This window comes from Brachycentrus maculatus, unplaced genomic scaffold, assembly GCF_059751285.1.
Source record: "Brachycentrus maculatus isolate JH-2025_06_01 unplaced genomic scaffold, ASM5975128v1 h1tg000114l, whole genome shotgun sequence".
In the NCBI taxonomy this organism is placed as follows: domain Eukaryota; kingdom Metazoa; phylum Arthropoda; class Insecta; order Trichoptera; family Brachycentridae; genus Brachycentrus; species Brachycentrus maculatus.
Genome location: NW_028280867.1, coordinates 241,532 through 268,247, shown reverse-complemented (window position 1 = coordinate 268,247; position 26,716 = coordinate 241,532). Strand labels below are relative to the sequence as shown.

Below are 26,716 nucleotides of genomic sequence, written 5' to 3'. Positions count from 1 at the left end.
CTAATATTTATTCAATATTACTATTGACTGATTCCTGAAGCACAGGAGTGATCACCTTCATATAATTAACGATCAAGATAAAATTGCGTCAAAATTATGCAGTGCCCTATGCACCATTGGGAGCGGATAAGGGTTTGAGAGAGAGAGAGAGAGAATGTATATTTTAATTTTTTCAAATAAATTGAAATTGAAATTGAAAATAATACATAAAGTTCTAATATTTTTTAAAAATATACAGCTTTATTGTTTTCCTGAAAATTATACATCATTTTAAAGCTTAAAACTGGCTCTATTTTTCTACATAATCGCTATTCGGCTGTCCAAACTCAAAACACAGTAAGGGACATTTTTTTTGCAGTACGTTTTTTTTGTATTTTTGAACTAAGTAGATTCTACTTAGTCCAATAATGCAAGAAAAACGTACTACAAAAAAATGTCCCTTACTGTGTTTTAAGTTTGGACAGCCGTATTGCTGTCTAAACACTTTTGCAAACGATGCTCCAACTTTGTATCCCAAAGTCATTAAATTTTGCCGACATTCCTCTAAGAAATGACCTCTTCCTTGACTTATCATCAGTATGGAATCGCATTCCTTAAGTGTTCCTTTAATTTAAATCTGTTACATTTAAATTGGTCCTGACTGCAGTGTGGGTGGGGAAAACAGTCACATAGTATTCAGGGTCGTATCTCAATACATCTTCCATTATTCTCAGACAACACACAGCTTTTATGAATATTACAAATAAGTTTTCTGTACCGCATAATCTGGAACAAAAAAATTAAAATTACTGCATATTTTACTAATGTTTTTCAAATTATTAAAGAAAACACTCGTTTTTTCCACTTAAATTTTTTCATGATGACTAGCTTCGGAAGCTAAGCTAATCTTCAGGTCTAAATGTAAAATTAGCTTCCGAAACTAGACATAAAATACACTCAAGTGGTAAAAAAAAGTGTTTTCTTTGATAATTTAAACATGTCGCTCACTCCTTTCAAAAATGTCATTTATCAAAATACTTGATATTTCAGGAGATCGTTATTTAAGTTTAAAAATATAATGAAATGTATCGAAAATAAATATGAAGCCACTTATTGAAGTTTTTTCTGTGCAACAGAACTTTTTAGGTAAAACCTGAAGGTTTTTTCTCCATTTGAAAAATATTTAGTACATTCAAAAAAATAATTAAACGATACCTTTTCTTTAAAATGCAAAAACAACACTTTCTGCCCTGTAGCGGGTAAATATTAAGTTAAAAATATGCCGCTTTTGCTGGGATATAGTACATTTTCTGGGCATTCCGAAAACATGCACAACTGAAAATTGACGATTTTTGATTTATGACGTTCTTGAAAGGAGTGAGCGATATGTGAATAATAAAAAGTGGATTTTTTTCACATTTTTTTGAGCGTTATACGAATTACTCGTTATAGCTTTCACTGTATTTAAGAGCAAACAATAACATTAAAAACTAAGTAGCCATAATGCTGCTTTTTCGCAAGGGTAGGCACAAATAATAGAAGTCCACACCAATCCAATCCATCTTTAAAAACAATCTTTCCCTCTTCCATATGCATGCATCTCCTCATACACACCCGCCGACTGTTCCGACTCCTAACCTAAGCCAACCATAATGCTGCTTCTCCGCAGGACTAGACAGAAAGAATAGAACGCCACACCAATCCATCTTTGCAAACCATCTTTACCTCTTCCACATGCATGCATCTCCTCATACACACCCGCCGACTGGTCCGACTCCTAACCTAAGCTAACCATAATGCTGCTTCTCCGCAGGACTAGACACAAAGAATAGAACGCCACACCAATCCATCTTTGCAAACCATCTTTACCTCTTCCACATGCATGCATCTCCTCATACACACCCGCCGACTGTTCCGACTCCTAACCTAAGCTAACCATAATGCTGCTTCTCCGCAGGACTAGACAGAAAGAATAGAACGCCACACCAATCCATCTTTGCAAACCATCTTTACCTCTTCCACATGCATGCATCTCCTCATACACACCCTCCGACTGTTCCGACTCCTAACCTAACCTAACCATAATGCCGCTTCTTCGCAAGGGTAGACAGAAAGAATAGAACGCCACACCAATCCAATCCATCTTTGCAAACAATCTTTCCCTCTTCCACATGCATGCATCTCCTCATACACACCCGCCGATTGTTCCGACTCCTGACCTGACCACTTTCAAATATTTGAAATACTTGATCATGCCAAGTTTTTCTCGGTCTTCCTCAGTTCCTATTACCAACCACAATCACCTCATTTTTTTTACTATTATTTCTTCACTCATTTGATTCATATGCCCAAACCATCTCAACACACTTTTTTTTTTTAATAAAACAATTTTGCATACCTGTCTGAAGAAATTTGGAACTTTGCTCGGATGGTTGAATATTTTCTGAAGATCTGTGAGGGGCAAAAACTGTCTAACTTTTAGCTATCCAGATATACTGCATCTGAAACTATATCAAATTGTGTTACAATCACTTTGCGATATGAATTTACATAAATTGAATTAGGTTAGGTTAGGTTCAGTGCTGCAGAACAGCGTTTATTATTTTAATATAATTTTGTACTTAAGTTATACATATTTATATATAAACATATATTTTTTTTTTTTTATTGGACACTGTCTATCCTCACTAGGTATTTGAAGATACCCAATAATTAAATTTCTCTTACATTAAGCCTTCCTTGTTGATTTAATATAATTTGAGATGTTCGATTAATTTTGATTCGTAAAAAGTGAACTACCTACAATGAATACGCAACATTTGCATTAGTTGGTACTTACCAATACTTTGTAACATTATTATTTGCATATATTTCGGCCCGTATATCTGAAAAAACAATAAAATCTTTAAAAATTAACCAAAATGAGTATTCCCGTGATGTTTTTTTCAAATAATATAAACTAAAATTGGATTTTTGAATATTTTTTTACGTACCTTTTTGAAAATGTTGACTTCGCGAGCCGCTTCTGTCATTCGGTGTAAACACAAACTACTCATTGCGAGTCAAATGAGTATTAAAATTAAGGATAGATTAATATAAAGTAATTATGGATTTTAATAATTATTTAATGATAATCACGAAATTATTACGACGAGCGAGCAAGATAATTTGGCAAATAATGATTTAAAATTCAAGGGAGCCAATAGAAGAAATAAAATCGAGTGCGTTCATAAAATACAATTCGCCTGAATACAGAAGGTATTGAACAATAACGGTGCTAAAGTGTGACAGATAACATGGCGGTTTTATTTATTAAATTTTTTGTTGTTTTTTTATACATTTATTCAGCGAGTTACATTTTCAATAGGAGTTTATGGAAATTTAACAAAAATGTGGGGCTTTATAGAGAATAATCAAATATTCTTGGAAGGTACGGGGGGTGTACTTATTTATTTATTTACTAAGTATATTTCTCCCATGTTTAAAAAATAAATAAACAATTCTTAGGGAGGGGTCAAAAAAATTAAAGTGATTTTTCACTCTGACACTTATTGAATACTACCCTGGACTGGTACCTGAAGCGGAGGGCTGATCACCTTTCCTTCATGTGTAAACGATCAAGACAACACTGTGTTTATATAATGCAGTGCCCTATGCACCATCGGGTGCAGATGAAGGTTTGTATAAGTGGATTTAGTATTTAAATACAATCACAGATGGCAGTACAAGTGTGATTTAAGAATTAAATGTCCCTGGGCTTTAGTTATAAGCGTAGGCGTTCACATACGCCCTATTCCTTTGAGGAAAGTTTTGTTGGGATGGCTATATACGCCCATACTCTGAACAGGTGAATAAATAAATAAAAAAAACTGTGAAGAAAGGTGTGTTGAGATGGTTTGGACATGTAGAACGAATGAGTGAGGAAAGAACGGTAAAACAAATTTATGAGGCGAATTTAATTGGAAAAAGGAGCAGAGGAAGACCGAGAAAAACATGGCACGATCAGGTATGCCAAATACTTGAAAGTGGTCAGGTTAGGAGTCGTAATAATCGGCGGGTATGTATGAGGAGATGCATGAACGTGGAAGAGGCGAAGAATGTTTGCAAAGACAGAGTGGTGTGGGGTTCTACTCTCTCTGCCTACTCCTGCGGAGAAGCGGCGTGATGGCTAGTTAGTTAGTTAATTTATTATTAAAAATTTAATAATGCATTTTTAAACAGCTGGCTTCATCGTCGATAGAAAATCAGCAGCTTTTTATTTCAAAAGCAGACACATCCGTGAGGGATCAATAGAATCAGAGCTTCAACATTGAATTGTGTACATGATATATGTTAGCGACGTCATCGCACATCCCGTGCGGCGGCCCAGAAAAGGACCTCTGGGTGCCCGGCGGGCGAGACGGCTGCCCGCTACGCCGCGGCCATAAGAAGGGCTTTTATGTATTTTTATGTAATTTTATGTGTGGCTCGTGGACCCTTATATCTATGTGACTTATATCTAACGTTTTGTATATGATCTGTAAGTGTTTAGTATAGGATCTGTTAAACTAGTTTAAAGTTTAGATATAAGCAGGAATTATATTATATTATTGTTGAATATGTCAAGGCACTGGTACGGTATAGAAATGTAGCCCATTCGGTGCTCTTTAGAGGGAGACAGCGATATGGCTGTCTCTTTCCCCCTGGCCGCTGATTGGTCGTCCGTTCCCACTGTCGGGCGGCACGCAATCGCGGTCAGGTATATATAGGGCGCACTTTGCCGAAAATAAATTAGTTCTGTCTGACCACTGAAACGTTTGTTTCGTTTCTCCGCTCCTGACCTTCGAGACCTCGCCACGCCGCCAGCCTGGACCGCTTCGCCTCTCTGCACTGATTCACGGACCTGTTTCGGAAAGCCCCTTTCAGGGCTATTGAGGTTGACTTGTCGGTTCAGTGCTTTGTATCCAGCTTACAACTGGGTACAGCGGTGACGTCTAGGAACCTCATCGATCTCGACCGACGCCTCATCAAGCGGTCCTTACACCACCGCCAAACCGTCGGGACTTGCCCCTTCTTGCGCTGCAGAGAAGACCAGAGTTTTACAGTTTTGTACGGACGGAAGACGTCTCATACAATATATTTTCAGCAATTCTAAAAATGGAGGAAATTTTGATATATTATAAAAATTGTGTTAGTTAAAACTGTGATTTATTCATAAATAATATCTTAATTCAATGGGAACACGTTATTTGGTGGTTTTATTCTGTTTGTAATGCTCGGATGGAAGATCGCGCAGAAGTTTGGCCGCCTTTTCCGGGGTCAGGTCTCTCTGGGCTTGCGCCAGGAGCTCATAGCCCACAAAGAACTTCCTGACGGAGGCTGACCGCAGCAGCGGGGGCAGGAAGGCGGCGTGGAGCAGCCAGTGGTCGGGAGGCTCCGATCTGGGACCGGTGGGGGCGCCTAAAACCAGACAAATGGATATTACAAAGTAGATATAACAGGACCTCTTTAATTCGAACACCTCTGTAATCCAAACGCCCACTAATGCCTTAGATCAGTGTTCCGCAAACCTTTTCTGTTCAAGGTCCTCACCTCAAACCCTTATCCGTACCCCAATGGTGCATAAGGCACTGTAACATATAAAAGCAGTGTTATCTTGATCGTTAACACATGAAGGAAAGGTGATCCGCCCTCCGCTTCAGGTACCAGTCCAGGGTAAGTTAATAAACATTACAATGAAAAAATCGCCTATATTTATTTGACCCCCTCCCTGGGAATCGAACCCGGGACCTCCAGAACGGTAGCTGAGCGCTTTGACCACTACACTACGGAGGCGGATGATACATAAATAAATACATCAGTATTTGGCTCCAGTATTAATGTACAGGTATGTTATCTATGTATCTCGTTCAATGTACACCTGCCAAATCAAGAAATTTTAGAGGTACACCAAAAAAGAACAAAGTTTATTTAACCGGATCCACGCGGCTCGCATAACCGTATGTGTTTTAACAAAACATGCTCCATACGCGGCTGACATAAGCGTTTGTGTTTTTGCATTGCTCCAAGTTTCGAACCTCAGTTCAACTTAGAGGGATTTTTTCATGGTGTGGAACTTTGGATAAAATCAATCATCAATCAATCCTTGGCCTTATGACATCTGTTGAAATATCTGACTTATAATTTGTAACATCACAAGGATAAATAAAAGAACAGATCCCTGATTTTTCTTGCGGTCGGTAATTAGTCCGCGCCATAATCATGCCCTATATCTGTCTCACTCTCGACGCTACGCATCGCCAGTGGGTAAGAGTGACACACGATGCGTGCTTTGATTTATTTATGTTACAATCTAATTTGTTTATATTACGATATATTTCAAGAATAATGTGACACACATGTATTATAGAGTTCCAAAAAGGCACAATGAGTCCCATTGAACGTTTTTGTTTAGGAAAATAAATCGTTTCTTAACTAAATACATGATAAAAGTAATAATTAAAAAAATGGCAAAATACCGCAGCGCACGGGCGTCTCTTAGGAACAAAGTTAACGCGGTTAAAAGGTTAATATTGACTGGTTATTAAAATTAATATTATGCGAAAACATTTATTACACAAAATCTAAGCCTGTTTAACAGAGCAAAGGTGATAAAATTTTGGAGCAATTATTGATAAGGCTGCTCGCATTACTTCGTTGATCGTCCACAGACGTTCTCGTTTTTTAAATATTTTTGGTGTTTTTTATTATATATTTTTTAAATCCCTCTACTTTGGAACCTTTTACTTTCGCACACATTTTCAGGAACCAATCATATGCAAAAATTAAGGTTCGCCTGTACTGTAATACGAAAGCTCCACTAGTCCGAACAGAGGGTAAATTTTCGGCATTCGGATTATAGAAGTTCTGCTTTAGTTGTTGTTTTACTTTATAAAATGCAGTTCCACCAAGAAGCTTGGCTTAGGTTAGAAGCTAGGAAGGTTACCGTGCCAGCCCATGCTGTAGGGGAAGCTGCACTTGAAGAGGTTGTCGTATCGGCAGGTGAGCTCCTTGATGATGGCGGCCAGGCTGCGCGTCCTAGCCGCGTCCAAGTCCGTTAGTCTCCGAGGACAGTGGCCCGAGGGCAGCAGCAGCGTTTCGAAGGGCCACACGGCCCAGTAGGGCACCACAACCACCCAGTCGGCGTTGGAGCAGACTACCCTCTCCTGGTATCGTAACAAAAGGCTGATATTACAAATAATAGTGGCAAAAGGTATTATTTAATTATTTTTTTAAATGTACTTAATATTTTTCAAATGGAGAAAAAACTTTCAGGTTTTACCTTAAAAGATCTGTTATAAAGTGAAAAGTTCAATAAGTGGCTTGATATTTATTTTCAGTACATTATATTATATTTTTAAACTATAAAAACATTCTCCTGAAAAATCAAGTTTTTTGATTTATGACGTTCTTGAAAGGAGTGAGCGATATATGAATTTTAATTCTATAACTTTATTATTATAAGAGCTACTTACTCCATATTTTTTGTAATCTTAAAAATAATATGAAAGTATTTTCCCTTTTTTAATTTAATATTTCAAATTGTTAAATGTTTCAAAATATTGTTTTTGATAAAAAGCACAATCAGTCGGTGCCGCGATATCTATGTACTTATATTTTAATTAATTTTTTATCTGCTGGCGACATGTTATTTCTTTCACTCTAATAAATGTGGTACTACCATAACGAGAGAGCGAGACAACTGAACTACTCCGCTTTCGTTTGATCTAGTGTCCCGCTACCTGCACTCAGTCGGCGCACAACGGCATGTCGACACTGACGTAGTGTCCTTATGACTCAGTTAGTACTTACTGCGAGCTGTGTACTATGATTTCCATACAAATATGAACTGGGATCTTTTGGCACTACTGTCTTCTTCTTCTTCTTCATCTACCTTATTATAGATCCTCAGATCTGTCTGTTCCGTTATCCGTCTCTTGTGACGTGGACTGGCAGCTGTCACGCCATCGCTTTGGAAGTCTTCCAAGTGGTCTTCTTCCGTCTGGGTTCTCTTGGAGAGCAATTTGGGCCAGTCTATTTTCTTGCATTCTATCGACACGGGCATTCTAGAATCGTCTTCTCTGTCTTCCCCATCTGACTACATCACAAATTAATAAATTGAAATAAAAAGGAGCTTTACCTGAGCTATAATTTCCCGTTTTGTGTAATCCTCCAGCAAGCAGGTTCCATACTTCTTGAGATAGTCGAGCTGACACCTGGGAAAGTATATAGAGAGATGAGAATGTGGAAAAAGTACAGTAATAGGGTATTATCACTCGGGAGGAATACCTAATTTAACATACTCAACCTATACAGGATTGTGTAAGACTCGTGAAGTGTTTATAACAGCCGATACAATCAATATTTTCATTCATAATTATTCTAAAAAACAAAACAAAAGACACAACAATTCATATATACACAATAGATTCAATATCAATCAAGATTTGTTACATAGCTCATTGTTTGTCTAATTCGTATTTTCTAAAAGAACGAGAGACAAATCGAAAATTGTCGCAACCAACGCACCGTCTCATACAGCTAAAGTGGTGAAGAACACTCTCAAAGCATTGAATTGGTAAATATTATCTCACCCGCCGTACTCTCCAGACCTTGCCACGTCTGACTATCACCTTTTCGCATCGATGGGACACTCACTCGCAGAGCAGCGCTTTGCCAATTTTGAAAAAGTCGAAAAATGGTTTGTCAAATTGTTTGCCTCGAAAGATAATTTTTTTTTTGGAATGGTATCCATGATTTGCCTCAAAAATGGGCAAAATGTATAAAATCCGATGGTCAATACTTTGAATAAAAAAAATTGAGATTTCCTTGAGAATTAAGCGTTTTCTTTATTGAAAAAACCGGCAAACTTCGACTAACACCCCGGTACATGGCCCTGTGATATGGGGAACACATCACTCACTCCTTTCAAGAATGTCATACATCAAAAAACTTGATTTTTCAGAGGAACGTTTTTAAAGTTTAAAAATATAATACAATGTATTAAAAATATATATCAAGCCACTTTTTAGTGTGCAACAGATCTTTTTAGGTAAAATCTGAAGGTTTTTTCTCCATTTGAAAAATATAAAGTAGATTTAAAAAAATGATTAAACAATACCTTTTCTTCAAAATGCAAAAACAACACTTTCTGCCCTGTAGCGGGTAAATATTAAGTTAAAAATATGCCGCTTTTGCTGGGATATAGTACATTTTCTGGGCATTCCGAAAACACGCACAACTGAAAATTGTCGATTTTTGATTTATGACATTCTTGAAAGGAGTGAGCGACATGATCTCTGAGTGAATGGATTACCTGTCCTTGACTCGGGGCTCGTTGGGCAGGAAGGAGGAGGCCCAGATCTGGCAGTGCGGGTGCGGGTTGGAGCAGCCCATGGCGGCCCCCTTGTTCTCAAACACCTGTACCCAGGCGTACCGAGGCCCCAACTCAGCCATTTGCTTGACCCATCTGAAAACAAAGATATCATCTGAGTACGGAGTGAGCAGTTAACTTATCCAAAGCATTACTGCCTTATACTAAAATAAAATTAGAAATAAACAGAAATAAGTTCAAAAAACAAAAGCGGCTTCTTGATATGGGACACAAGAGCTGCCTTAAGTTGGTTCTTCATCTTCTTCAAACCCTTATCCGCACCCCAATGGTACATAGGGTACTGCATCTTATAAACGCAGTGTTATGTTGATGGTTAACACGTGAAGGAAAGGTGATCAGCCCTCCGCTTCAGGTACCAGTCCAGGGTAATATTGAATAAATATTACAGTGTAAAAATCGCTTTCTTTGACCCCGCCCACATGGGAATCGAACCCGGGACACCCAAGACGGTAGCTAAATACGCTAACCATTACACCGCTTCTTCTATTATTTCAATTTTATTTTCAATTTTCAATTTCAATTATTATATACATAACAAACAATATTCAAGGCGTATATATTAAAAGTAAGGAAGAAGATTTAAAGGTGTAGAAGAATCCCACTTTGGAAAACTCCTTCGGACACGCGGAACAGATCAATATCTAATGTGATAATGTTCAACATAGTGGTAGCTCTTCCTACAGGCATAACCATCGGCAGGTTGGTCCTGTGTATAGGAATGTGAAACAATCTAAGCCGATGCTGTTTTAGGTAACTATCGGGAACATACAGACCAATGCTCCGGATAATTTCAGGATTATCCATCATACCGCGCAACAATGGATAAAAATGTCTCATCAAATACACATTCCTTCTAGTCTCTAAACTATTGTAGCCAAGCATACCCTGGAGAAACTGGGTCGGGTAGAGCCAAGGATAATTGCCGTACTCTCTCATGTAGAGATACCTCAGAAACTTCTTTTACATTATACATTCATACATCTCCTCAAACATACATCATCCTCTGTATTCCTTCAAATGTGTGTACTCTACTGACTGATCACTTCGATTTCATATAGTTGATGACACTGCATTGATATGATGCTGTGCCCTACGCACCGATGAGTGAGGACAGGGGTCTGAAGATTAATTTTTTTTTAATAATACTTACTCTTTGATGATACTAGTTATTTCATCCACAGACATTAGAGGCAGGGTTATTTCTGAGTTGGGATGAAAGCACATCACCCTGTAACATAAGAAATATATTCACAAAATGTTTGTTGGTAGAGAGCGGGAGACGCTTGCGAGCGTTCTATTTGCTTACTTTAGGTAGAGCGCGAGAGACGCCTGCAAACATTGTACAGATGGGAATTGGGTGTTACGGCTACTTGTGATTAGTATACTGAGGGTTGGGCGGCAGACTGCCAGAGTATAATTAGGGTCCTTTTCCATACTGTCGGTAGAGAGCGGGAGACGCTTGCGAGCGTTCTATTTGCTTACTTTAGGTAGAGCGCGAGAGACGCCTGCAAACATTGTACAGATGGGAATTGGGTGTTGCGGCTACTTGTGATTAGTATACTGAGGGTTGGGCGGCAGACTGCCAGAGTATAATTAGGGTCCTTTTCCATACTGTCGGTAGAGAGCGGGAGACACTTGCTAGCGTTCTATTTGCTTACTTTAGGTAGAAAGCGAGAGACGCCTGCCAACATTGTACAGATGGGAATTGGGTGTTGCGGCTACTTGTGATTAGTATACTGAGGGTTGGGCGGCAGACTGCCAGAGTATAATTAGGGTCCTTTTCCATACTGTCGGTAGAGAGCGGGAGACACTTGCTAGCGTTCTATTTGCTTACTTTAGGTAGAAAGCGAGAGACGCCTGCAAACATTGTACAGATGGGAATTGGGTGTTGCGGCTACTTATGATTAGTATACTGAGGGTCGGGCGGCAGACTGCCAGAGTATAATTAGGGACAGGGTTGATGAACAATACTGCTAGACAACAATGTGTTAATATGACTTGATGAAAATGGGTTTGAATGGACCTGCAAGTTCCTTTAGCTGCGGCCATTCTGAACAGGGGATCATCACTCTCCGGAGGATCAGGAACATCTTCTAGGAGAGCGGGGAAATCATTTTGGAAGACAAAAGTCGAAGTATACATCGGATTCACCTAGAAAAGACAAAAAGTAACGCATCCGTTATTTTCATAAGTCCTCTGAGTTAGGTACGCGACAACAAATGTTCAAATCTCTGAGATTTTTAAAAAAAGATTTCCTTTTTTTCGGCTCCATCCCAACTTATTTATTAAAAGTATTATTAAAACTGGAAATTGTTCATTAAGAAGGAATAATTAATGACTGTCTTTTTAGAACTTCTTCATCTCACCAATATCAGTCAGAAGGCAAGTTCCATGGATCTAGCGTAAATCGAAATACAACGCTGTATTATAATATTTTTTACGTAAATCTAGCAGGGTTCCAAGTATATTTATATTTTAATCAACTGGCATTCCTTCTTCATCCTGGCTATATCCCAACTTATCGTCTTTGTAGACTGTTGGAGTCAGCTCTCCTCGTCCTCAGGTTGTAGGTCCTTCTGTCATGGACAACGTCACCTAGGCCATGCCTTTGAATCATGCTATCTTTCTATAGCATCCATGAATTTTTTGGTCTTCTTTTAGATGTCTTTCGAGGAAGATCCACGGCGATTGCCTGGTTCACAATATGATCAGGTTCTCTGTGTCCTATGTGTCCATACCATCTCAATTGCCTTTCCTCTACCTTACTATTGATGCCTGTTACAGCCAGGCTTCCACGAATGCGTGAACTTTTTATTTTGTCTCTAAGGGACACTCCAGCTGACCACCTAAGCATTCGCATTTCAGCAATTTCTAGTTGCCTAGAGTAGGTGTTATACATTTGATTGGTTGTTGTTTTGTTTGTATTGTTTATATATGATGTAAATGAAGTGTAAATCATAGTTTGTATTAAATGTAATATGACGAATGCTATACATTCCATGGACCGATGTGGTCAGCAACGTGAATGTGCTCCAAAGAGCAAGAGCAGAGAGACAGTTGCTGACTGATATCAAGGTCCGGAAGGTGTCCTATCTGGGGCATGTGCTGAGAGGAGACAAGTACGAGCTATTGCACCTAGTGGAGGGTCCACGAGGTGTGGGCAGAAGGCAGATCTCCTGGCTCCGGAATAAACCAGGCTGGACGGGGATCAGGACTGTCTGGAGCTGCCCGAGACAAGGACAATTACCCTCAAGTGATAGTCGACGTCAGGGGGACCTGACATGACACGCACAGAAGAAGATAAGCTAAATGAAGAAATATAAAAATATCTATATGTATGTCGTGATGTCAAACTTCACGCGCGAGTAGCTACCTCCCCGTTGCTTCTCGTAGCTCCCGGAAGAAGTGGATTCTTCTGGGCGGACTCCGATCCGTGAGTCTCATCATCGGTGCTCTCAATCTGCCCGGTCCACGGGCGGAGCGCTCGGTGCGGGCAGACCAGCACCCACTCATCCTTCAGGGGATTGTACCGGTTGTGCTGGTGTTCTGCAACAAATCATATCCATAGATAATGCGTGAGATACATATAATTAATAATAATAATAATAAAAACCCTTATCTGCACCCCAATGGTGCATAGTGCACTGCTTCATATGAACACAGTGTTATCTTGATCGTTTACACACGAAGGAAAGGTGATCAGCCCTCCGCTTCAGGTACCAGTCCAGGGTAATATTGAATAAATATTACAGTGAAAAAATCACTAATATTTATTTGACCCCCCTGGGAATCGAACCCGGGACCTCCAGAACGGTAGCCGAGCGTGCTGACCATTACACTACAGAGGCGGACATATAATTAATGGATGATAAATTACTAAGATCACACCAGTACCGCGCCCCGCAACGCACCACTACGACCAGCACCGAACTCCACCTTGGACCGTTCGTGCTCCGTAAAATCGGGAACCGCTACGCGTCAACGATCATGTGTAATTGATTACTTTAATAAATACCAATAATTCAATTTCAAGTGTTTTCATTACAATCCCTGGCCTCACTTACCACAGAGCCCAAATATACAATAGTAAATTGAGGCCTTAAAAGGTTTAAGATAAGACCACTCTAAAATCTCAGTAATAAACACGAGTTGTATAAATCTAAGCGTAATATAAACATTAAGTATTTAAATTCTCAAGTGTATTTATTGATAACGATTTTATTGATGAATCAATTTATCAAACTTCTTGTACGGGATGTGTGATATGCCAACCATTTATTTATTTTTCATTATACACATACTTAATAATAAATAATAATAAAACCCTTATCCGCACCCCAATGGTGCATAGGGCACTGCGTCATATAAACGCAGTGTTATCTTGATCGTTTACACATGAAGGAAAGGTGATCAGCCCTCCGCTTCAGGTACCAGTCCAGGGTAATATTGAATAAATATGACAGTGAAAAAATCACTAATATTTATTTTACCCCCCTTGGGAATCGAACCCGGGACCTCCAGAACGGTAGCCGAGCGTGCTGACCATTACACTACGGAGGCGGATACTTAATTAGAACTAAATATATGTGGCGAATGTGAGAGGGAAAACAGAACGTGGACGACCGAAAAAGACTTGGCACGATCAGATCAATCAGAACCTAAAATCTGGCGGTGTCAAAAGTCTGCGTAATCGGAGGGCATATGACTAGATGTATGGATGTGAAGGAGGCGAGGAGTGTATGTCAGGACAGAAGAGTGTGGCGTTCCATCCTCTCTGCCTACCCCTGCGGGGAAACGGCGTGATGGTAGTAGTAGTAGTAGTAGTAATTAAAACTTGAAAGGGTTTTCTCTTACTGAGGGCACGTTTCAAAATACTTATTAAAACTATATGATGTCAAATTAGCAATGAAACATGCGAAGGTGAGATCAGACGTCGTATCGCCATCGCCAAAAGTGCCGAATCTAAGCTAGACAAAATCTGGAAAGACCGGGGTGTGAGTAACAACACCAAGATGAAGCTTGTCAGGAGCTTGGTCCACTCCATTTGTCTCTATGCTGCTGAAACATGGACCTTAAAAGCAGCAGAAAGGAGAAAAATTTATGCATTTGAAATGTGGTGTTGGAGGCGCATGCTCCGAATCCCATGGACAGTTAGACACATCAACGAGTCCATTTGTCAGGAGTTACACTTGGATGGCTTGACTTTGGTCAGTGTTACACGTTGGATTCTCCAGTTCTTTGGACACATTGTGCATGGTAATGAGGATAGCCTGGAACGACTAGTTGTGATGGGTAGCCTGGAGGGAAAGAGAGAAAAAAGGAAGATCCCCACACGATGGACCGATAGAGCTAAGGTGGTTGGAGCGCTACGTGCAGCGCAGTCAAGGGATAACTGGAGAAGATTCATTGCTTCCACAAGGGTCACAACCCTCGGTTATGAGGAATAAGACGGAGAAGAAGAAGAGTATCCATTGAATTGTTGTATCTTTTATATTGTTTTTAAGGATCAATTTTTTAATTTACTATTAACTATACATAGCCAGTATCATTTTTAAGAGATTTAAACTAAGTACTATATAAATCATTGTACATAAAAGGTAAGGAGAATTTTCTAATGCAACTAATGTGTCGGGCTGTGGTCCCGTGGTTAGTGTCGCGACTCTTAATAATAATAATAATAATTTGGATAATTTGTAAAGCCATTTTCATAAAATACTACCTCTAACTAACTAACTAACTAACCATCACGCCGCTTCCCCGCAGGGGTAGGCAGAGAGAATAGAGCGCCACACGCCACACCACTCTGTCCTTGCAAACATTCTTCGCCTCTTCCACGTTCATGCATCTCCTCATACATACCCGCCGATTGTTACGACTCCTAACCTGACCACTTTCAAGTATTTGGCATACCTGATCGTGCCATGTTTTTCTCGGTCTTCCTCTGCTTCTTTTTTCAATTACATTCGCATCATAAATTTGTTTTACTGTTCTTTCCTCACTCATTCGTTCCACATGTCCAAACCATCTCAACACACCTTTCTTAATTTTATCGATAATGCTTATCTCAGCTTTGCATTCCTTCCTTATTTCACTATTTGCACATCTATCATACATCGTTTTGTCGCACATTCTTCTGAGAGATCGCATTTTGACTGCATTCAGTCTACTTTCATCCTTCGTTTGCCAACTCCATGTTTTACTTCAATACATTAGAGTTGGAACCAGGACTCCGTTGTGCACTGCCAGTTTAGCTTCCGCTGATAGGTTTTTATTTGCTTTAACTGATTTCAGTGCACCATTCACTTTGTTCTCAGCATTCACTCTCCTTTCTATGTCTTTATCAATCTATGTCTTTATGTCTTTTTCTATGTCTTTATCTTTCCATCCCTAGAAAACATACACGAAATCATCTACCTGTTCCAAAATCTCTCCGTTTACCAATATTTCACATTCAGATCTGCATTCTTCTCTTTCAAAAACCATAATCTTGGATTTGGATTTGCTCAAAAATACTACCTCAAGGGCGCTTATAAAGACATGGATAATAATAATAATAGGATGATGATGATAATGATATACAAAACATAAATGATGGATGGATTTGAGTTAGAGTTTCTCGGTTAGAACCCACTCTACCACAATTTGATACCTGTTTCTTATAATGAGCTGCTCAGGCTCACAGAAATAGTGTGAAATTGAAATATTTGTGTAAATAATAAACACACAAATATTTCTTTTTTTTTTAAAAAAACTTGTGTATTGTGTTTAGTGATCAACTTTATTCATTTATTATAAACTATACACATCCACTTTCATTTCTTACACATTTAACCGGATCCACGCGGCTCGCATAAGCGTATGTGTTTTAACAAGACATGCCTCATACGCGGCTGACATAAGCGTTTGTGTTTTCACTTTGCTCCAAGTTTCGAACCTCAGTTCAACTTGGAGGGATTTTTCATGGTGTGGAACTTTGGATAAAATAATACGTCAATCCTCGGCCTTATGACATCTGTTGAAATATCTGACTAATAATTTGTAACATCACAAGGATAAATAAAACAACAGATCCCTGATTTTTCTTGCAGTCGGTAATTAGTCCGCACCATAATCATGCCCTATATCTGTCTCACTCTCGACGCTACGCATCGCCAGTGGGTAAGAGTGACACACGATGCGTGCTTTGATTTATTTATGTTACAATCTAATTTGTTTATATTACGATATATTTCAAGAATAATGTGACACACGTGTATTATAGATTACCAAAAAGGCACAATGAATCCCATTGAACGTTTTTGTTTAGGAAAATAAATCGTTTCATAACTAAAAACATGATAAAAGTAATCATTTAAAAAACGGCGAGGCGAAATACAGCAGCGCACGAGCGTCTCTTAGGAACAAAGTTAACGCGTTTAAAAGGTTAAACTGAATAAGGTATATTCCTTTTACATAATAGGGAATGAGAATTTTCTGATGCCACTTATGTATGTTAAAAAAAAAAAATTATATGCAAGTTTGGCTGTATTTACGAAATAATATAAAAAACCGCATCTTTTTAAGGAATTGGTGACATGAGTAAATATTTATTCAGCTTACCCATAGGTTTGAAGGAAGCCATTGTGGATTTTAGTACGTTGAATACGTAAACCTTCCGTGAAGTGTAGCTCCAATCTGAATGAGAAAATCGCTATCAGCATAATATTATATATATATATATTTATACTATTCAACACACTCGAACTCGGTCGCCACAGAGACTCGAGGAATACGCAATCAATGGCGATAACACCTACTTCATAACGTCGGGAGCGGGTCAATCATTTTTATATTATCAACTGATTATCAGCAGATGAAACAACTGACAGTTGCGTCAAATGAAAATGTAAACAAAACATCGCGCCACACGATACTGACAGGTGACAGAAGAGTTTGTGAGATCCGTTCTTTTAGAAGATCCGTACCAGTCGTTTTGTGTCTCATAGTGATCCGCTCACTAAGACCAGATCATTTGACCGTTGAAATGTATGATCGATCTTTCTTAGGACGAAGAGTTTTTTTTTACCTAACATACAAGTGACTCTGAAATCTAGCTACGGCTTATATGACACCGCTAATCATGGCCCTACATAGGCTTCCTTATGAATTACGTGAAATTATGGTTACTTTAAACATAAAGAGTAAATCCACTCACAAGTGGGTATACTTAATACTTACCATCACGCCGTTTCCCCGAAGGGGTGAGCAGAGAAGATAGAACGCCTCACTATTCTGTCCTGATATACCACTCCTAGCTTCCTTCACATCCATACTTCTAGTCATTCATGCCCTCCGATTACGCATATTATAAGCTGTAAAACTTATAAAGTTGAAGCCTATGTAGGGTGCATGTTGCATAAGTCGTAGCTCGATTTCAGAGTCACTTGGAAGTTAGATAATTCAGAAAAGAAATTTCGACTGTTCACTGATTCATGGATTATTGATAAATTTTGAAGCGAGGAGCTTAAAAAGTAACCAACTGGGAAATTTCTCTATCGTGAATCCTTAATTTTGTATCCAATTTTTGTCATTCTTTTTTTTCAATCATAAATAGTACTTCAGTGAACCGATGGATCTGTAATTTTGTAAACCAGTGAACGACTCGCACAATCAGCGTTTTTCAATACATTATTGTAAATAAACGGGTCGTTATGATCTATCACGAACGACCTACGTGAAGTTGACAATAATAATAATTAAAAAAAATAGTAAGTATTGCCAGATATTATGTTTTCAATACGATCGCTAGCATACAAAAAATATCGATTATATGTCAAAAAATACAATACCTAAATTATTTTTTACTCTAGACACAGTTCATGAAATACAGCTTAATCCTCAGTGAAAACTTTGCTATTTTATCACCATAATTAATCGTTGTACATAAAGTTTATATTTCCCTAGCGTCATTTTCCGAAAGCTCGCTTACCCAAGATTCAAACCAGAAAATATACCGACCGGTTCGAAAGCTTAATCATTTGCTCGCCGCGGCGCTGCAGTCTCAATTTTTCTTACGATTTTTCACAGAATCACACCCCCAAATCCCGAACACCGACGGAGTTTAACGAAAACACACGAACGCGTACGGAAACCTACGAGATAGGGGTTTGGTCCACGAAACCCTGGTATTGGATGCTGGAAAACTGAGCTCGGATGATTCAAATTGTGGCAAATAAGCTTGAGGCGCAGAGTAAAAAGTGGCAGTAAAAAACCTAGCTGTCATATGAAGAGGTCATGACTTTTTTACTAGTTTTACGCGGTATTTTGTACGTGTAGTCCGTAGCAAAATGCCGGAGTGTCACACGTATAACTAAGGTTTATCTTCTATATAAAATATGTGGACTATATATAGGTCCTTTTACGATCTAGGTTAACCTGAATCGCGTTACTGTCCGTAGAAAAACTGGAAAGCTTATTATTTGCCATATTTTAACAGAGTTATTATCAGTGAAAACTAAGTTATTAGTGAAATCAAGACGAGGTTTTCATCGGATTTAGTAAATTGTTCAAGAGACGGGAAACTTATCTAGGTAAGTGTGTCATGACGTGCGAATATGACCGAATTTTTATACTAAAACCAAGTACCAAAATGCTTAAAAACACAAAATATTCTTGATTTCTTTTTCGGAAATACATGAATTTAAAACAGATAGAAACAATTTTTTGGTTCGAATATTGATTATATAAATAAATGCATATTACTTCTAGAATAATGATTGGAACATATTTGCAGACTAACCGATCAAACGAAACAGTAATGTGTAAAAAAACCTTTCATATATCGGATCTGGGCTGTAGGTTTGTGAGCACTTTGACACTTCACCATCAAATAGAGGCGGTCAATGGTAATGCATGGAAAATATAAGTATTTGTCAATGATCTGTTAACGAGAAAAACATGGCACTATCAGGTATGCCAAATACTTGAATGTGGTCAGGTAAGGAGTCGTATGAGGAGATCCATGAACGTGGAAGAGGCGAAGAATGTTTGCAAAGACAGAGTGGTGTGGCGTTCTATTCTCTCTGTCTACCCCTGCAAAGAAGCGGCGTGATGGTTACTTAGTTAGGATTTGTTTTGATTTGTATTTGATTTGTATTGCATTTTAGTTTGTAATGCATATATTAATTTTTACTGGACAAATTTAACTGTATTTGAAATTGAATTGAGCTCTCGTGCGAATTCCTTCCAGTTGTCCGCCTCCGTAGTGTAATGATCAGCACGCTCGGCAACCGTTCTGGAGGTCCCGGGTTCGATTCCCAGGGGGTTAAAATAAATACAAATGATATTTCACTTTGATATATTTATTCAATATAACCCTGGACTGGTACCTGAAGTGGACGGCTGATCACCTTTCCTTCATGTGTTAAAGATCAAGAAACCAATGCGTTTATATGATGCAGTGCCCTATGCACCATAGAGGTGCGGATAAGGGTTTGAATGAATGTATGAATGAAATGAGAGTTCCGTATGAACTGTCACGGATCCCGTTATCTTATTAAAAGCTACTACTCTTACATCTTTATGTTTTCCTGTATCTAAACTCGAGATTGAAAGTGTAAATATATTATATATATCTTGCTAAGCTTTGAGGTGCAACCACAAACGAGATAAGTGTCCTCTTGACGTGGAGTGACCCCATTTTAGACCGCTCTAAAGTATACACACAGCCCTTACCGGAAATTCTTTTAGTTCATCCGTTCAGTACCTATCTGAGGTACTTGCCCACATATCGCTCACTCCTTTCAAGAACGTCATAAATCAAAAATCGTGAATTTTGAGTTGTGCATGTTTTCGGAATGCCCAGAAAATGTACTATATCCCAGCAAAAGAGGCATATTTTTAACTTAATATTTGCCTGATATTGTTTAATTATTTTTTTAAATAAACTAAATATTTTTCAAATGGAGAAAAAACCTTCAGGTTTTACCTATGTAAAAAGATCTGTTGCACAGTAAAAAGTTCAATAACTAGCTTGATATTTATTTTGATTACATTGTGTTTTATTTTAAAACTTTAAAAACGTTCTCCTGAAAAATCAAATTTTTTGATTTTAACGTTCTTGAAAGGAGTGGGCGATATTGTCAAGTGTAAAATGTATTGTACTTAGTAGGTACAGGGAGACTATAAGAACCAGGGCTTTTTTAAACGGAAAAGGCCCGGAACACACTTCATGACAAACTTTTTACTAAAAAAAAATATAGAATTGTTGGGTAATTTATCCAAAATTAAATACGGTTATTGGATTGAATTCTATTTTTATTTACATATCGTGGTCGTACAGAGAAAGTGACCAAACAAATAAAATGTAAAATGTTCAGGAGGGCCATGTAAGTCACTTTTGCTTGGCAAGAAAATAAACATCAATGCAGTTGGTCATTTTTAACACGTCAATATATTATACTTCCAAGTTTAAAATCCTTTGGAATTTTTTCAGGGCAATATTAAGCTAGTAAGATATTAAAAAGTCAGTGATAACGTTTTTGTAAAAAATGCACTTGGTCACTTTCTCCTGTATGACTACGGTATATGATATGGAGGTCCCGTTTTGGAGGTCTTGGGTTCGATTCTCAGGGATGGTTCAAATAAATATAAGTGATTTTTTCACTTTAATATTTATCAATATTACCCTTGACTAGTACCTAAAGCGGGTACCATAGACTCCAATAAATAGAGCCGCCAATAATTTAACAATGTTACCAATATCAAAATAAGTCCATTGTTTCTGTGGTGTCATTCATTGCCAACATACGAAAATAACGTATTTACGAAGGCGAATTTTACACAATAAAATGATGAATGAAAATGTTGATTATATCGGCTGTTATTTACACAAAACGAGTCTTACACAATCCTTTATAGATTAAGTATGTTAAATTAGAAAACTCTGAAAATGATCCATTATAAAACATTTTTTTTTAAATTGCAGAGACCCACCAAGCTACCTTGTGTGTCTTGTCGGTGGAATTCTTTTAACATACGTTTTTTTATTGTTTTCATCTATATAACCTAACTAATATATTTACAAAAAAAGAGATAAAAAATTAAAAGTTATAAACTATTTTACAATTTTCATGGAATTAACCCTTGAGCATTTACCCATTCCTTTATTATGCTTTTGTTCCATATTTTATTTTGACCTCCAACCTCCGTCGGCAACAAATTAAAAATAAAAAATGTTCAAAACCATATATCGCTCACTCCTTTCAATAACGTCATTTATCAAAAATCGTCCATTTTCAATTGAGCATGTTATCGGAATGGCCAGAAAATGTACCATATCCCAGCAAAAGCGGCATATTTTTAACTTAATATTTACCCGCTACAGGACAGAAAGTGTTGTTTTTGCATTTTGAAGAAAAGATATTGTTTTATTATTATTTTTAAATTTACTCAATATTTTTCAAATGCAGAAAAAACATTCAGGTTTACCTAAAAAGATCTGTTGCAGAGTAAAAAGTTCAATAAGAGGCTTGATATTTATTTTTAATACATTTCATTTTATTTTTAAACTTTAAAAACGATCTCCTAAAAAATCAAGTTATTTTGATATATCACTCACTCCTTTCAAGAACGTCATAAATCAAAAATCGTCAATTTTCAGTTGTGCATATTTTCGGAATGCCCAGAAAATGTATTATATTCTTAATTTATCTTAATCTATATTTTTTATTTAATATTTACCTGCTACAGGGCAGAAAGTGTTGTTTTTGCATTTTGAAGAAAAGGTATTGTTTATTTATTTTTTTAAATAAACTAAATATTTTTAAATGAGAATCAGGTTTTACTTAAAAAGATCTGTTGCACAGTAAACAGTTCAATAAGAGGCTTGATATTTATTTTTAATGCATTGTATTATATTTTTAAACTTTAAAAACGTTCTCCTGAAAATTCAAGTTTTTTTTATATATGACGTTGTTAAAAGGAGTGAGCGATATATATATGTCATAAAAATAAAATAGAAGAAGGCTTTTCTAAACCCAGAATGAAAATTGTCGAGTCATATCGCGATAATGACGCAAACACATCGTTCAGTATCACTTAATACCACCTCTCGACTTTCACATTATCATCAAAAACAGCTTTCGTCTCGAGAGGGTTTGAGAAAACAATTTTGACACAGCATTACGTCAAACCCCTCATAAAGTGTCATGTTTAAGGGCGTTTGTGCACTACACGGAATTACCGTCGGAATTTACCGTCCGGCACGTCAGTTAGCATATAAGTATAACTTTTGTCCGTCTTACTTCGGATCGGTGCTCTTCATCGGTGCGTGAAGACGTTGCGCGTAAACTCCATCACGCCAAACTGTCGCAGTCGCTTTCATTTTTTAAAACCGGACGGTAAAATTCCATGTAGTGCACAAGCGGCTATACACCGACCAACCGTCAAAAATTTTTTTTTTAAAATAATGTGTTTGGATATTTTTTTATTTCTAAGAATAAATATTGAAAAAATATTTATAAATGTATTTTCAACTCCCTACCCTTCAATAATTCTACCATTATTGTTATTATTATTCTACCATTCACCAATTCTACCCATTATTGACAACCACACTACTGAAATTCTTGGATGTTCTATATATATATGAACCAATTTAGAAACCTTGTTCTTGAAACACTAGAACTTCACAAGAGACATCTATTGGTAATATAAGAGTTTCTGCTTAGTAAAAAGCTTCTTTACATCTCACCAATAGATGTCTCTAGTAAAGTTCTAGTGATTCAAGAACAAGGTTTCTAAATTGTATATATATATATATATATATATATATATATATATATATATATATATATATATATATATATATATATATATATATATATATATATATATATATATATATATATATTGTATATATATATATATATATATATATATATATATATATATATAGAACTTCCAAGAATTTGAGTAGTGTGGTTGTCAATAATGGGTAGAATTGGTGAATGTTACACGTGTGTAAAGTGATCACTTAAACCAACCTATGACGGTCGTCATCCCCGTAAATGCCCAGACTTCCATATTCTTCTTCATCTTTGATGAGATGTTATAAAAAAAAATAATCTATTAAGAATATTATATTAAGTGTGAAGTAAAAATTGCAACAACACGAGAAAGATCGTGGACTTAGCCGGATTTGAAAACTACCTGATATCAAATTATTTTTTACCGTACTTCTCTTTGAAATACTAGACAGATTTTTCAGCAAAAATCCAATACACACTTTTTACAAATCTAGATATATTTGAACCGGAGCATATACAATATTTTATAGCCCATATTTTTCGCTATCTAAAATAAAATCACCAGTTGCTTCTAAGGATACGATACCAGCTTTGCGTGGAGGTGGGATTTTACAAGGGATATATTCGTGGGGTTTGTTTAGAGTGAATAAAATACTATATATTAGCACTAGAGGCTAGGGTATTGCCCCATAAATAAAATACAGCCCCTAATAGGGCTACCTTTGTATTAATAGAATGGGCTATTTCGATTTCACTGGGAAAATATGAGTGAAAATATTATTAGATCGAGTGTACAAGCAATTCGATTGTTAATTTCCTGTGAAATTATGGTATATTGAAAGATGGAATGTATTTAATTTATTATTAAACCATATCCGCTCCCTAGGTGGAGCATATCGCTCACTCCTTTCAAGAACGTCATAAATCAAAAATCGTCGATTTTCAGTTGTGCATGTATTCGGAATGCCCAGAAATGGTACTATATCCCAGCAAAAGAGGCATATTTTTAACTTAATATTTTCCCGCTACTGGACAGAAAGTTTTGTTTTTGCATTTTTAAGAAAAGGTATTGTTTAATTATTTTTTCAAAATATACTTAATATTTTTCAAAGGTAGAAAAAACCTTCAGGTTTTATCTAAAGAGATCTGTTGCACAGTAAAAAGTTCAATAAGTGGCTTGATATTTATATTTTTAAACTTTAAAAACGTTCTCCTGAAAAATCAAGTTTTTTGACTTATGACGTTCTTGAAAAGAGTGAGCGATATGGAGTCCACAAACTGTCTCCAGGCTTTTCTGTCGGCTGTCAGCTCCCTTGCATCCTCCCAAGTCAGATCCGCGTCTCGAAGTTCTGACGACGAATTGTCAGCAGTGGTCGGGAACCTGATGCCTTGTAAAAGAGGCAAGCTTGATGGCGGCTCTCGGGAGGCATGCGGAGTACATGGCCGAGCCGACTGAATCGCCTTTTCTTGACGACAGTTGTGACCAAGATTTGCTGCGTCCTACGCCTTATCTCTTCATTCAAAACGAAGAAAAGTCAAACGAAAGATGTCAATAAAATAATATGAAAATAACTCCTGTAATTGGAGATAATTCAGGTTTTGTGATCAAGTCGCTCACTCCATTTCAAGAACGTCATAAATAAAAAAAACTTGATTTTTTAGTGGAACGTTTTTAAAGTTTCAAAATATAGCACAATGTATTAAAAATAAAAATCAAGCCACTTATTGAACTTTTTACTGTGCAACAGATCTTTTTAGGTAAAACCTGAAGGTTTTTTCTCCATTGTAAAACTATTTAGAATATTTAAAAAAAATAAAAACAATACCTTTTCTTCAAAATGCAAAAATAACGTTTTCTGCCCTGTAGCGGGTAAATATTAATTTAAAAATATGCCTCTTTTGCTGGGATATAGTACATTTTCTGGGCATTCCGAAAACATGCATAGGTAACTGAAAATTAACGATTTTTTATTTAAGACGTTCTTGAAAGGAGTGAGCGAAGTATTTGGACACAAATGATATTAAAATAATATTTAACTACCACGATATGAAGCCATCAAGTTTCTAAACTATGTAATATGGATGTAAAAATTACTTTTATGACTTATTGTCGTATAACAATAAAAAACATGTAATAAAAGTAAAGAAATATGTCTTTATTACGGTCGATAAAGTATCAGCAAAATGTTATACGATCGCATTGTCATACTATCAAACAAAAGTAATAAATTTGAAGAATTTCCTCATTTTATTGGAATAATAAGGCAGGATTATCAATGGCCTACTACTAGAGGGAGGCGAAAAACTATTCACCCTATCGGAAGACGTTATAATTTTTGAAAATGGCGTCGTACAACAACCATATTTGACATTTCGCTCGCTCCTTTCAACAATTCATGTCGCTAACTCCTTTCAAGAACGTCATAAATCAAAATTCGTCAATTTTTGGTTGTGCATGTTTTCGGAATACTCATAAAATGTACTATATCCCAGCAAAAGAGGCATATTTTAAACTAAAAATTTACCAGCTACAGGGCAGAAAGTGTTGTTTTTGCATTTTGAGGAAATAGTATTATTAAACTATTTTTTTTTAATAAACTATATATTTTTCAAATGGAGAAAAAACCTTCATGTGTTTCCTAAAAAGATCTGTTGCACAGTAAAAAGTTCAATAAGTGGCTTGATATTTATTTTTACTACATTGTATTATATTTTTAAACTAAATTTAATTTATTTATGACGTTCTTGAAAGGAGTGAGCGATGTCTCAAAAAAACTTGATTTTTCAGGAGAACGTTTTTTAAGTTTAAAATTTTAATGAAATGTATTTAAAAATAAATAACAAGCCACTTATTGAACTTTTTACTGTGCAACAGATCTTTTAAGGTAAAACCTGAAGGTTTTTTCTACATTTGAAAAATATTTAGTATATTTAAAAAAAATAATTAAGCAACACCTTTTCTTCAAAATGCAAAAACAACATTTTTCTGCCCTGTAGCCTGTAAGTATTAAGTTTAAAATGTGCCACTTTTGCTGGGATATAGTACATTTTCTGGGCATTCCGAAAACATGCACAACTGAAAATTTACGTTTTTTTTATATATTTGACATTGTTGAAAGGAGTGAGCGATTTATGAGCAAAACAGCTGCCGTAAATAAAGTCGGAATGCCGCAAAATCAATAATCCAATTTTGTTAATTAAAAAACATTTTTACTGAATAAAAAAATGATTTTTAATTTATAAATCTTTATTTTATACCTTTACATTTTTTTCTGTTAAGTGGAAAATATGTCCGTTAAATGGCTGTTAGAGGCTTGTCTGCAGGTAGGATACATTGAAAGCTGTCCCACCGCATGCCCAGATCTGATACAGAAGCATCTAGGCTTCCTGACAGATCTTCTCTTGCAAAGCAATTTAGAATTTTTTTAAAACTAAGTTGCGAAATTTATTGAAAATGTGAAACAACACAAAATTGTATCCTGATTTTACTGTTAATTTACATTTAAAAGCTTTCAATATACCTGTCACCGCCAATCTA

The 26,716-nt window shown here is 36.7% G+C and overlaps 1 protein-coding gene and 1 long non-coding RNA gene across 3 annotated transcripts; both read right to left on the bottom strand.

The window, feature by feature from the left end:
• Positions 1 to 402: 402 nt before the first annotated feature.
• On the bottom strand, positions 403 to 3,282 carry LOC148309982 (uncharacterized). The gene is made up of 4 exons (XR_015837454.1): positions 2,973 to 3,282; positions 2,819 to 2,864; positions 2,378 to 2,486; positions 403 to 765 (listed from the first exon to the last, which is right to left on the bottom strand). It is a non-coding gene; the product is annotated as an uncharacterized LOC148309982 (long non-coding RNA).
• A 1,867-nt stretch (positions 3,283 to 5,149) lies between these two features.
• LOC148309981 (galactose-1-phosphate uridylyltransferase-like) lies at positions 5,150 to 18,342 on the bottom strand. 2 transcript variants are annotated; one of them, XM_088259203.1, is made up of 9 exons: positions 18,220 to 18,342; positions 16,991 to 17,065; positions 12,765 to 12,937; positions 11,415 to 11,542; positions 10,542 to 10,619; positions 9,314 to 9,466; positions 8,138 to 8,213; positions 6,944 to 7,163; positions 5,150 to 5,418 (listed from the first exon to the last, which is right to left on the bottom strand). In XM_088259203.1, the coding sequence occupies exons 2-9, from the start codon at positions 17,010 to 17,012 to the stop codon at positions 5,204 to 5,206; spliced, it is 1,065 nt and encodes a 354-aa protein (XP_088115329.1). In that variant the 5' UTR covers positions 17,013 to 17,065; positions 18,220 to 18,342; the 3' UTR covers positions 5,150 to 5,203. The 2 variants fall into 2 exon arrangements, with proteins under 2 accessions (XP_088115329.1, XP_088115328.1); XM_088259202.1 differs by lacking the exon at positions 18,220 to 18,342 and adding an exon at positions 17,188 to 17,328.
• Positions 18,343 to 26,716: the final 8,374 nt, after the last annotated feature.

Bases quoted from the DNA above. Each gene is read 5' to 3' on its own strand.
- LOC148309981 (XM_088259203.1), bottom strand. From the start codon at position 17,012: ATGGCTTCCTTCAAACCTATGG. The intron at 12,938-16,990 runs GTAAGCTGAATA...GATTTGTTGCAG, and splicing joins GGCTTCCTTCAAACCTATGG to AACACCAGCACAACCGGTAC. The intron at 10,620-11,414 runs GTCCATTCAAAC...CTTATGTTACAG, and splicing joins GCAGCTAAAGGAACTTGCAG to GGTGATGTGCTTTCATCCCA.